The sequence below is a fragment of the Exophiala bonariae genome, assembly GCF_035927105.1.
Source record: "Exophiala bonariae strain CCFEE 5792 chromosome Unknown scaffold_10, whole genome shotgun sequence".
Taxonomy (NCBI): Eukaryota; Fungi; Ascomycota; class Eurotiomycetes; order Chaetothyriales; family Herpotrichiellaceae; genus Exophiala; species Exophiala bonariae.
In genome coordinates this window covers 900,296-913,245 of record NW_027042485.1, presented here as the reverse complement: position 1 = coordinate 913,245, position 12,950 = coordinate 900,296, and the positions used below count along the sequence as shown (strand labels likewise).

General features: G+C 49.3%; 3 protein-coding genes across 3 annotated transcripts; 2 read left to right on the top strand and 1 right to left on the bottom strand.

The window, feature by feature from the left end:
• Nucleotides 1-1,430: 1,430 nt before the first annotated feature.
• On the top strand, nucleotides 1,431-3,150 carry LTR84_001602 (uncharacterized protein; the record flags this gene model as incomplete). Its single annotated transcript, XM_064845225.1, has 2 exons — nucleotides 1,431-2,150; nucleotides 2,341-3,150. 2 exons carry the CDS (start codon nucleotides 1,431-1,433, stop codon nucleotides 3,148-3,150), a joined length of 1,530 nt encoding a protein of 509 aa, XP_064707483.1.
• Nucleotides 3,151-3,983: 833 nt separating this feature from the next.
• On the bottom strand, nucleotides 3,984-5,241 carry LTR84_001601 (uncharacterized protein; the record flags this gene model as incomplete). The annotated part of the gene is made up of 2 exons (XM_064845224.1): nucleotides 3,984-4,085; nucleotides 4,141-5,241. 2 exons carry the CDS (start codon nucleotides 5,239-5,241, stop codon nucleotides 3,984-3,986), a joined length of 1,203 nt encoding a protein of 400 aa, XP_064707482.1.
• A 4,220-nt stretch (nucleotides 5,242-9,461) lies between these two features.
• LTR84_001600 (uncharacterized protein) lies at nucleotides 9,462-11,412 on the top strand (the record flags this gene model as incomplete). Its single annotated transcript, XM_064845223.1, has 2 exons — nucleotides 9,462-10,225; nucleotides 10,281-11,412. The coding sequence occupies 2 exons, from the start codon at nucleotides 9,462-9,464 to the stop codon at nucleotides 11,410-11,412; spliced, it is 1,896 nt and encodes a 631-aa protein (XP_064707481.1).
• Nucleotides 11,413-12,950: the final 1,538 nt, after the last annotated feature.

Here is a 12,950-nt window from a genome sequence, read left to right as displayed (position 1 = left end):
CTTTCCTCCTCCTCCTCCTCCTCCTAAACCGAAGACTACTTGGTACTTAAAAATGACCGAGGGCTAACGCTAAAGAACCTGGATTCGACAATCGACATAGGTAAAGTTTCAGTATTTGTCTGATCTCATCCTGCTGCAGTGACTGAGCAATGGATGTCGCCAGGGCCCAGAGACCCTAAAATTCTCCAACCAATCCAAGTAAATTCGCGAAGGTGAACGATCTTTGGATCAGACTGACCGGTTAGGAAAGCACATGGAATAAAGAGGAGTCATAGCCTGCGCTCCTATCCATCACAATCAAAAAGCTAGGACAACTGGGCGAGTTCAGGAGTGCGATAAGGAAGTCGCATGACACTGGGGGGAGTCATCTACGTGTTGTATTGGGATATGCTTCAATTGGTCACCTTGTGCATCTACGGTACGCACCGATTGATTTGGCAGTGCCCAAGTGAACATATCAAGCCAATAATCAGTCATATTGCCAAAGCTCTTCTCGGTAGGCTTCAATGAAGGTCCACTGAATTGGAGAGATGCCTGCCTCATCTGCAGCCATCTATTTGAATAGTTCGAGAGTCTCTCGCTCTATCTGAGGAGGAAAGGACTGCACAGGCGTCATTAGCAGGTTGCATGCGTTCTGCAGAGTGGGCATCAATGCTGGTTTTCACTTGCTGGCGTTTACTAGGGGCCGGGCCGATGGCGCAACACTCTAAATGCTTTTAGTTGCGGGGGTGCTGTTCGTGCTACTGCAAACAGGTAGGAGGTGCCGATCGACAGGTGTGACTGCATCATGGAAGCATTGGTCAATGGATTACGCCTCGGCAAAGTGTTCAATGGCGAATCAACACGAATCTTGCAGCTTACACTAGCTGCGGAATTGAACTACCTCTAAGCCGGCTCACCGATTTTGATATTTCCGCGTCAGGAGACGAGCTAGACCATGCCAAAGGCTTTCTTGCATCGAACCATGCCGTTGTGATACAGAATCTCTGTGTGATCTCAGACCCGGATTCGCTTGAGACAAGAGCCTCTAGTTGGGATGACTTACGAAACTTTGGGACTTTTGATATTTGAATTGGATGCACATAATTAATTTGTTGCCTCATTCTGCAACATCCCTGCATTCCTGCAAGAAAAACTCTCAGAAGAACAAAGCCTCAGCTGCTGCCCTCGAGTTGACTTCCCACTCCTTTTTGGCCGCCTTTGCCATGTGGAGAATAAAGATCCTTCAAAGGACATGCAGGAAGTCGGCTGCCAGCACAAGACCTGCGACCCAACAGATAGCCGCAATAAGACTCAAGGTGGTACCTTTATTTGAAGACTCTCATCCGTGCAGCCTTGATTATAGTTCTCTCCCTTCTGCAGCAGCCCTGGTACTGTAAACCACTTCGTACACAGCACCTATTGGGCTCCACTAAGGACTTTGTTACATGATGGCACCGCAAACAAATGGGGAAGTGTTCGGTGAAACAAAAGAGACGAAATACGAATCACCTGAAAGTGTGTTGCCCGGCAAGAGTGTACAACAAATCAAAGAGCTTATAGACTCTGTGAAAATCCTCTCGGCCGGAGATAGTTTCAAATACGCTGATGGACTATTTAATGAAATGACCCGCCTGAGACAAGCAGCTAAGGTGAATGAAGATGAGGTTGAGAATCTACAAAGCCAGCTACAGCAATCAAAGGCCAAATCCTTGATCGCTCACGAAGAATTTTTCGAATCCCACCAAGAAACCATGCAGAGGATCAAGGGAGAAAAAAATGAGCTCCAGGTTAAGCTCGACCGTGCCGAAAAGGAGCTGGAATCCCAAGAGAAGCTCAACAAGAAACAGTCCGAGGTCCGACGGGAGCTGCAGCTCGAAATTGCGTCGCTTTCGAATAAGAACCAAAGCCTACAGGAATCAATCTCGCGGACCCAAAGCAAAGTCAAAGAGCTTGAAAGTAAGTCGGCGGTAAAAGAGTCCACAATTCTACAGCTCCAACAGAAGCTGGAGCAAAAAGAAGTTATTATCTCGAATACCGAAGGGAGCACAAAGGCTCTGGAACGGGAGAAGATAGACCTGAAAAATCAGTTAGATGACACTAGCAGAAAGCTCAGAGCGTTGATGGACTTCTGTTATCCTCTTTCTTCTGAATCCCGCGACGAAGTGTTAGTATTAGCTGACTATTTCACTCCCAACCAAGCAATTACTGACTGTCCTCCTAGCTGCAACTCAATGAGGGGGATTTGGCGATCCTGCTTTGACGTAGTGAAAACAAACGTATGGAAGGAGTTTCCCGTTCCTGAGAAAGAAGAGGCACGTATTAGGTCAATACAAGAAACCTCTACTAACCACCCTTTAGGGCATAAGAGCGTGGACAACGTTAAAACAGGTGCCGGAGGCGACATATGCGACTCCGGTACCCTACTCCAACACCCGTGCTGCTAAACAAATGCGTACCTTCTTGGTGATGGCAATCCTGGCCCGCTCACTAACAAATCACATTTTCACTCCGACGTACATCGTCGAAGAGGAGAGTGAATTAAGAGATCTATTGTTTGAAATATCAGACAACGCAAGGAAAGAATTTCTACGCGGCATGATCATGTCCCTATTCGAGAGAAAACAGAGAGAGATCGCAACACAAAGAGTCTCTATGGTGGTCCGAGAAGTCCTCAGCCCGGTCGAGGACCTTCTCGGGCTCGATGCGGCGCAAAAGTTTGGCCGGGAGCTGAAGTCCAAGATACAAGAGGCGGAAGACATTTGGTGGGGCCTCCAGCGGCACAAGAGTCACTTTGAAGCCGAAGTTAAGTGGGAAACCGAGAGTTGGGAATGCCAATCCATCCAATTCTCTAATGACAGCGACCAGATGAGCTCACGTGGTGTGAATGTCGAAGCGTTCGACACGGATGAAGTTGTCCTAACCCTGTTCCCTAGAATCTTCGTGGCGGACGGCTCAAGGGATGTTCCTATCTTTCCTGGTGTGGTTATCCAGAAGTCGCAGACAGCGAGCGCCGAAGAAGAAATAAATCAGATCGCTGCCTCCAGTCCAGTCGAAGTCAAACCGGGCCGAACTCATCGATCCGTGCGATCAAGGAGAACGACTACAAATGGCTCAGGAAAGAATGCCAGAGAGGAAGGGAAGGCCCCTTTTTTAGGCTCAAGTGGCTAAAGGTGCTTCGGTTCTGGGAGACGTCGAAACAGGGATTAAATAGCAATAGAAGGTAAATTACTTTAGCTCAAATACCAACATTGGATTGGAACCCTTCAATCTAGCAAATCTAAACCAAGTGTAGTGAATGCGCCAACGGTTAGCCTCCAAACGAACCCACAGGCCAAGTCTGAGATGGCGCAAAAAGAGAAACAGAGCCTGTCAAGTATTCTGGAATCAATTCATTCATGACAATCAGCATGCTGACGTCGGCAATATCGGCGCTCGGAGCCAGCAGTGAGAGGATGCTACGCTGCTACTAGCAAGTGCCATATTTTCAAAGGCCGGGAAACCAGGGAAGATCACCTAGGTACTATATTATGACAAGCGGAACGAACTTGTTTCGACATTTACATTACTGAATGACTTTCCTGGCAGAGGATTCAAGCGTAGGTAGAAGAAATGGCCAGGAATGTCAATGGCAAAGCAGAAGGTCAAGCACGAGTACAAGCGGATAGACCTCGAAGGAGGCGTAGGATTTGTGTCGGAATGGGCGCTGCTTGAAACGACCTGGTCGGAGTGAATTGCACAGAAAGTCAAAAGAGGTGAAAATGACCAGGGCTGAAAGGATCCTTGTAAGATATGTCAAGATGCAAGGCAATGAATTCTAGATACACGAGATCTATACTGGCTTGAAGGATACACGAGGTCTAGAGTTCGGAGGTAGATATTGAAGGCACGGGTATCTCTGCATGTCGATTGCACCTTGAGAGCTTCGAGTTTTGGATGTTAAGAGTCTTAATAATCTTCATCTATAGTACAGTAGAAGCCAAGTTACTGATACAACCGCAAGTTTACTTGTACCCTCTCCTTCGTTTACCCTGGTTCCTCGGACGCTCGGTGACGACCAGAGGATTGACCTTATTCTTCGGTCTCGTTTTGTAGCCGGATTTGGCCTGTCAAAGATCAGTAAGAAGCAACAAGAACAAAATCACATTAACGAGAACTTACCGGAATACCCCAAGGACTCGAAGGGATTCGATTGTTCTTGGATTTTCCTCGACCACCACCGTGAGGATGATCCATGGCGTTCATAGCCACACCTCGCACCGTTGGTCGAATGCCTAGCCATCTTGAACGACCTGCTTTGCCTAATTGGGTGTATTTGAAATTGATGTTGCTTGCGATTCCGATAGTTGCTACTGCATCTTTGTCGATCAATCGAACTTCGCCGCTGGAAAGTCGAACTGTGACGTAGTTGGCAGCAGATTCGAATTTCTTGAGGATTAGGGGGTCAAGAGTCGTCCAGTCCAACGTTCCACTGTCTCCTAGGACTTTGGCCATCTCTTTCTGGACCGTGTCCTCTCCTTTTCCAATGATGATGCCGTGAGTACCGGCTCCCCGACACATCTTGCCACCATCCTCCTTGGTAGGGGCGATGTTGAATATAGGTGTACCGACAGGAATCATGCTTAATTTGAGGCAATTGCCTCGGTTGGCAGTTTTGGAGGCAAGTAGACCTAGATCGATGTGACCACCCATCTCTTGAATTAGAGAATCTGGAAGGCCTGCTCTGAAGCTCTCGACCGTGTCACCAGCTCTTAGACCTTCCGCTGCGAGAATGTATGTTTGCTTTCCAGTCTGCAGATTCTTCACCAGCGCAATATGAGCGCTCCGACCTGGGTCATGCTCAATACGTTCGACCAAATGTTTGCCCCCATCTGCTCTGTGAAAGTCGACTGTGCGAATGCGTCTCTTGTGTCCTCCACCTCTATGTCTCATGACGATGTGACCGGTATGGTTCCTGCCACCTTTGGCATGGCCCTTCTTCGGAAAGGTGAGTTCATGGAGAGGGCGGCCTTTCCAGAGATGATCATTCAACGGTCGGACAAGATGTCGAACACCAGGAGTACGGGGACGGTAGCGACGTAGTTGAACTTGGACATTGGAGCCTCCCAAGAGATCTTGGGGGAGAGAGGGGGGAGGTTCATTGCGTGAATTGTCTGGGTGGACAGGATCGATAACCTGAGCGTAGCTTCTGCGGAGAACGGGGACCGGGAATTTGCATTGTCTGCACAAGGTGCGTATGGGCAACCGTGGCTGCAACATCATATTATTATGCAAGGGAACCAATTAGAGACCACAATCACCCTGCGAGACTGAAGCCCATGCTTGCGGTTGTGATGAAGCTTTCAAGTAAAGTAGTCCGCGCTCTGTCTGCAACCGAGTTGTCCAGAGAAATATGCGGATTAAAATATCGGGCCAATCGGGATACCTTCCTTTTAAAGTTCAGCCTTGCGGACAGCATAAGGCTGAACCTGGAGCACTTCAAGTTGAACGACACAAGCAGCTTGATAGATCTACAAATGTCAACACCCCAGTTGAGGACCAAAGTGGACGACAGAAGACGCCTTGGAAGCGTCTAGTTATACGTTGAATCCATGGCTGATAATATCTGCGGGCGCCCGGAACAGTCGATGCGTCTCATCTGTGGATGGGCGACCGCTGCACCGTCTGCTGCCTTCCAGCTTCAGCATCATCTTCACCTGTCTCCCTAGTTAGTACGGGAAGGTATAGCGGCAGGTAACGTCGCCGCTTTAGCGTTCAAATCAACGGCGGTATACCATCACTTCATCATGTCTAAATCTTCATTGTTCGTTGTGCCTCATTTGCCATACCCGTTCGTTTTGAGGCCGGAAAATGAGGCTTGGTTAACTGATTCCCATCTCATCTGCAGTCATGATATCAATCATACTAAAGAGAATCCAAGGTCAGTCCATCCGTTCTTGATAAGTTTAACAAGGATTGAATGTCTCAAATCCAGATCGTCTGGACGACGTTGAGAGGTCGGCTTTGGCCAATATTCAACGGATTCATGAGCGATTCTCTCATGATGCACCGATAGCAGGTCCGTCCAGCGAAGATATACTAAGAGCAGTCCAAGGACAAGACCCTCCGACGCCTACACGAGCAGATGGACTCCAGGACGTGCCACTGGCAGTGTCTTCCCGCATGGATGGTCTGGACTGTATGATACCTTTGTCTTGTCAATAAAGTCCGCAAATCTGATGCTATCGCAGTTCCAGTGTCAAATATCTCACATCCTCGCCGGGAAGAACAGGTTACATCTCTGCGCACAAAGTATGACCAGGGATGACCTTCAAGACTTTCAACATTGGTGACTGACCAGACGAGGAACAGCAACAAACTCAAAGCAACTCTCTGTCCGTTCTACAAGTCAAGTGGTGAAAGAAATCGGCAGATTCATCTGTACACCAAGATTACTGACGCGTCGATCTAGGCTGGTGCAAGTATGGAGATCGCTGCTTCTACACTCATGACCGCAACAAGACTGCGCTCTGCCTCTCAGTGACACGTGGCAGTAACTGCAGTGCAGGGAAAGAGTGCCTCTTCAGCCACAAACCTACTCTTGAGAACTTGCCGACTTGTTTGTATTTCCTTGAAGGCAGGTGCAATCGTTCCAACTGTGTTTTCGCCCATGTGTCAATCCCCTTTACCGCCTTGCTCTGTGAAAATTTTGCGACGCTTGGATACTGTGGAAAAGGAGGAACATGTGAGGATCTACATCTACGTCAATGTCCCTCATACGCACGCAACAGCGCTTGCAGGAGACCCTGGTGCAGTTTATCACATGTCGATACGAACCACATGAGGAGTTTGTCACTACCGTCGGACACTGGCTTTGGAACTGACACCGTTAGAAAGAGCACGAATGATGACCGAGTTGGAAATAGGTACGAGCTGGAAACAGACATGGCATTGGAGACGCAGGATGAAGCTAAGGGTGTGACTATGCATCATGAATTCACTCAACAGCAAGACTTCATCAGACTGTAGGTGTCAAGGAGCATGTGCCCAATCGAGGAAAGTTGCAGAAGCAATGGAGGTCCCAAAGTGGGAGAAGGTTAGGAGAATTGATTGAAGCAACAGTAGCTATTCGTCGAAGTAATGTGTAGCTCAAGCACATGGCCGCCTCGCTTAGATGGAAGCAGAATGCAAACTTCCGTCACCCTGTTATTGTTGACCGTATTGATCTAGGAGTCTACGGAGTAGTGTTCCTTCGTGATGGAGAGTGATTGTGGGATGATGATTCTAGTGGCAGGTTGCCCCAAATCCGCGTCGTGTCGTCTCGCACTGAGGCCGACAGAATAACGGCAAGAGTCATAAGCTGACTGTTTATGAAGAATCAAGAAGGCTCCTTTAGCCTCATTTTGGGCAGCAAGGAGGTCTTTGGTTTCAAGCACCCTGCGTCCGTCGCACGTGATTGGATCAAGCGAGGAGAGGGGACGTTGGAAGCGAACCCAGCCACCGGCCAGGTCCACGGCCGGGTCAATCACACCAGACGGCTTACTCGACGAGGTACTAGGCAATTGATTCTCATCTCGATTTCTCGAATTCGAAATGGGTTTCGACTTTGACCAGACCGAGGAGTCGTTCACGTTGGGAGACATGGCCGGGCGCAAGATTAAGGTGCCTGTCAGAAGGGGGCCAGAGCCTAAGAATACGAAGTAACTGTACAAGTTTGGTGTTTGATCAGTCAGACTCAAACGAAATCAGGCGACGCCATCACCGGACCTGTCAGTAGGGCATTATCTTGATATTCCGACACTGGAGGGTGCCGGTTGAAGGAAGAACCTCGACCTCCTGACACCTCTAAGGACATGTATGTTGGTGCCCATGGAGCCTGGGAGGAGCAACCTCCAAGCTTCTGTACTGGTAGTGATGAGCCATCTTAGGACGGTTGGGCATAGCGGGCACAGGAATTCTCCGTGCTACGTTGAGGTGCCTAAGTCGTTACTACGTAGGTCGGGATTAGTTAGGACCTAGGCACTCGGTAGGCACGCAACCAGGACGATGGATTTAGTGGTGATCGGGCAAAGGGCCGTTCCGCTCGGAACGCATTTCTTGCGAACATGCCCACCAAGTGCAGCAATCTTGGTGGCATTTGATGCCGATCTGTTTTGGTACCCATGCCCATGCCCGTGCCCATGATTGCCCACACCCACCCAAAACTGCCCCTCATTTATCATCTCTCGTCTTTCTTCGACCATCGCGTCCAACGTGACCATTGACCGTGACCGTGACCGTGACCATCCAGTTTCCATGAATTGAAACAACAGACAGTTCTTCAAGGTACTTTACGCTTCCTTGACAATGGCCGCCTTGGGTCAGTCTCGAGTGATGCCCAACCTCTCCACCAAGAAGGAAGGGGAAACCAGGTGCAACAAGGCGCCACCTTACTTCGTAAGTCTAATACGCGTCATAGCAAGCAAGCCCGTCCGTTTCATTATGGCTCAAGACTTGGCTCGTCAAAATAGTGACCGCTGTTTCTACGGAATCAGCAACCGGGAAGAATGTTTGGCAAGGACGCAGCTAGAGAGGTGGCCGCATAACAGTGACCCGGTGGGGGGGCCAGTGTGGTGAGAGAATGGCAGAGAGACGAGGAGTGGCCTGCATCAAGAGGGTCTGCAGGCCTGCCCGAAGACTCTGCTGCCCTTTTTATCCTTCTTTTTCCAAGGGCATCCAATTATACCCCCTCTGCTTCTGCTACTGCCAACCATCAACAGCATGCTTGCTGCTGCTTTTGGCGCGTCCTGTCCCGGGTCTTATTCTCTGAGTCTGAGTGTCTCCCGGTTCACCCAGTCAACCCAGTCCACCCAGCTCCTTCCATCCCCTCCTGAGTCTTGCTCCACACGAAATATCGGAACTTGAAAGGTGAATGAGGAACTTGAGCAGCGATTCATGGTCACGGTCTCTCCACTACTGAACTGCCGCCCTTCCCTTGGCCGACACTGCCCTACCCTCGTCTCAGTCCTCCCTCTGGCCAGGCCAGGACGGGAGTCCCATCAGGCTCTTGTTTCTGTTACAACATCCACTGCCGTTCGGACTCACTCGTCTTTGGTATGGTACTGTATTGAGACCGTCCTGCCCACCGTACCCAGGTTCTCTTATGCCGCCATCCTGTGATGCATAATAAACCTCCATCATCTCCTCCACCTCCCTGGTTCCAGACCCTCGACTTCTTGTCTTCACATTTATAGTCTTGTCAAGTCCCTCGTCTTTCAAAAGCAAAGCTGCTCGTACACAACTATGTGGCTTCCCCTCATCAGTGTCTAGACAACTGCAAAGGTAAAAGCCGACCTTGGAAACTCGACGGCCACCAACATTTCCCCGCCTTCCCTCACCGCCACTTATCCTCGCTCCCGGCACACACTGACATTACAACCTAACCACAACCATCAGTCACAACACCACACACACTTGACGGGAACAACAAACATATTGCCAACTTCGAACCTTCCCCTGCAGATATGGCTCTTCGATACCCACAGCAAAATTACTTCCTATATGGCCAACCTCAATGGCCTGAGGATCTCAAACCCGCTCTCTCCGAGGACGATGCTTCCTCGATCCTCGATGATAAGGTTCTCGAGCCACCCACTCCTGCTGATATGATAGCGGCCGACACCTCTGACAGCCGCCGTCCTTCAATGCAAAAAATGGAGGAAGACTACTCCTGGCATGATCGTTCTCAAGGTGTCATGCCTCCCCAACGTCACTATTCTCAGTCCTCCGTTCCGCTGTCAAGTCCTCATCCTCAGTACTATTCTCAGGTCAATCCCGTCAACTGTCAACCGACCTTTATTCAATCACAGACTTGGCCTTTGGCTGCACGGTCCGAGGCCAACACCCCCACTCCTTTTTTCACCCCGGTCCAGGAAGCCTTTGATCCCCAGGGCCAATATCACGGCGGGCCTGTCAATTTCTCCGGGTTCCCCCAGACTGAGCCCGTATCGGCAGTATCAATGTCGCCGCAGTCTAGTCAAGGTGGATGGGCATCTACCACTTCCTCCGATGTCGCCGACACCCACCGCCCTCTTCGACATAGATTCAGAGGGACATCGCCTATGTTGGTGGTTAGATCAGATGGAATCAGGAAGAAGAATGCAAAGTTTGAGATCCCAAAGGAGAGAAACCTTCAGAACATCGACAATCTCATCTCATTGACTACGGATGAAGAGGAAAAGAAGGAACTGAAACAGCAAAAAAGATTGCTTCGAAACCGTCAAGCTGCGTAAGTGGACTTGCTCCCAGTAAACTTCTGTCTTTTACTAACCCTGGCCGAACAGCTTGGACTCTCGCCAACGCAAGAAGAACCACACAGAAAAGCTTGAGCAAGACAAGAAGGCCTGGGACAATCAGAAACATGACCTGGAAGAATCCGTCGTTCATATGGAGCATACCTTGACCCAGGAAAGGGAACAATGGTTGCATCAGAGGCAACAATACGAACAGTTCATCCAGTCTTTACAGTATGAACGTGACGAAGCCATTCGTACAAAGACCTTGGAGACTGCCGAACTCCGACGCATGAACAGTATCTTGAAGGACACCATTCTGGACCTCGAACGTCAACAGAATACCCGGAACTTCTCCTCCAACGGCTCGAATACATTTACAAACGATTTCAGCGACTTCAGAGCTCTTGACCTGGAGGATACCTGGGAGGATGAATTTAGTCTCATCAACAGCGAAGACTTGAAGATGGAGGAATCCGACTCCTTGCAAAGACAGGCCACTCCAAGACCACCCACATCGACCATTCAAACGACCGCTCCAGCCGCCCTCACAAAATCCATCGATGTCAAGGTGGATGCCGGATTTAGTTGGAACACATTCTACATGTGCTTATTGTCTGGGGCCTTTATCGTCTCCCAAGCAGGTTCCAAAGTCACCAATACTGCCTCGTCTACTGACATGGCTGCTGCCAACATGCCAATCTTGTCCGAAGACTATCGTGCTGAAGCTGGGCAGGTCCTTAATGCTGTCCTTGCCTCTGGTCCGGAAGCTACCCATGAGATGCAACCACTTCGGCCTACTGCTACTAGTCAAGACGAATTTGGTGGTCTCATGTCTCAAATGAACCCGTCCGGGCCCGCACCCTCAGTTCTCGATGCAGTCCATGCAGTCCTGACTACACCATCTCGTCAACAAGCTGCTGCTGCCGCCTTCTCCATTTCCGCCGCCTCTTACAATCATATCACAAATCCTGAAGGTCTCTTTGGCCAGGATCAAGATAATGACGCTGAGGTCAAGCCTACCCGGTTACAGCAGCTCTTTGCCAATATGCAAGCCGAGAAGGACGACGTTGACAGGATGAATGGCCTCAGTGGCAAAGCAAGCCAAAGAAGTGTCCTTCTCGATCGTGTTCCGGAGAAAGTCCTTCGTGACTTCAAAGAGATGATTGCTCGAGTCGAGTAGTCCTTGCTCATGATCATCTCACTCTACCCGACCTTGATGATTACAACGACCTTCTCTTTACGTAGCCCACGGCTTCTTCACGATCTCTTGGATTAATTTATTTTGTTTGGATCATTTTGTCTAAATGTTTTGCACAAACCATGTATGGGAAGGCAGATGCCATTACCAGAATCACAACTCTACAAGATCACACAAGCTTCAGAGCACGATTTCTTTTCTTATGCGTTAGGGGTTTGGGTTACACTGAAACGATTTTATGACAACATTAACGGCCAAAATTCTCTTTTCCCTCTCTTATAGGGTATGGATTCGCAAGGACGAGCATTAGTTAGTTGACGGAGCACTGTGGAAGAAATTGAGTTTTCTCGATGGACATAGCCATGAAAGTGAAAAGAGGGGGTCCCTTCTGCATGGGACTGGGTGGAAACCACCCAAGATGATATGATGCATGATTGCATGAGACATTTTAACGTACAGTTTTGAATGAAGTACAGAAAGATACAGATGCGCAAACACACACACACACTCACACTCACCCTTGCCAATTTGATTGATTTCGAAACAGCATGCGGTGCGCACTATTTGCAGATTTTGACGACGAACCAAAAGATAACGACTCGATGACTATTCTACTACTACAAATTCCTCCCCTAGGCGGGCGGGCTTCTTTCGAGCAATCGAAAGGTTTTTACGAGTAACACGATACGAACTAAGGGAATTAAGGAAGAAAGGGAAACTGAGATGCCACGAATGAATGAACGAGAGAACGAGGCAATCGGAATGGGAATGGGAACGGGAATTGAAAATAACGGAGATGTAAGAGCCAGTGAGGTATAATCCTTTGAATGATCAGAGGAGCGGACAATGGCTTGAGCAGGTTAACAACATAGGGAAGAGGATGAAAAAGCATGGAATGGGGCCGAAAGCCCAGTATCAATCAGTGCCAGCTTTCCAGCCTGCCGGGTCGATCGGGGAATCCGGGATCCCTGAACATTTTGGCCTGACTCTTCTTGTCAAAAGCAGGGAAATGGGCCATGTTCGATATGACCCATGGCAACAAAGCGAAAAGATACCAGAGCTGGCTTTCTGATAGGATACAATTCCACGCCGATCCCACTCCTATCTACCTATCTACGAGTCTACTTTACATAGTCAGAGTCAGATGGCACTGACTCCTCCCCCTCTTAAATACTAATGGAGCCGTACGGGAAGGCACGTACGCGCAGTCAGTGATCTGGAAGAAGTTTGGGGAAATTTTCATCTATCTAATGACATGCCCTTTTCCCACCACAATCACCTACTCACATTGCTTCGCGCCATGTAGATAGATGTTAACCATTTTGAGGTGGATCATTGCGGAAGATAATGTGCGTAAGACTCCCAATCTCTCTTCGCGCATTCCCATCTCCGAGCTCGAGCTCGAGCTCCCCTGCATGATGCAGGTCCCAACCGCCCAAACCTGGCCCGCCCTGCCGCCCGCCACGACCTGACCTGACCTGACCTGACCTAAATAGAAACCCGCCCTCGGTATCAGGCAG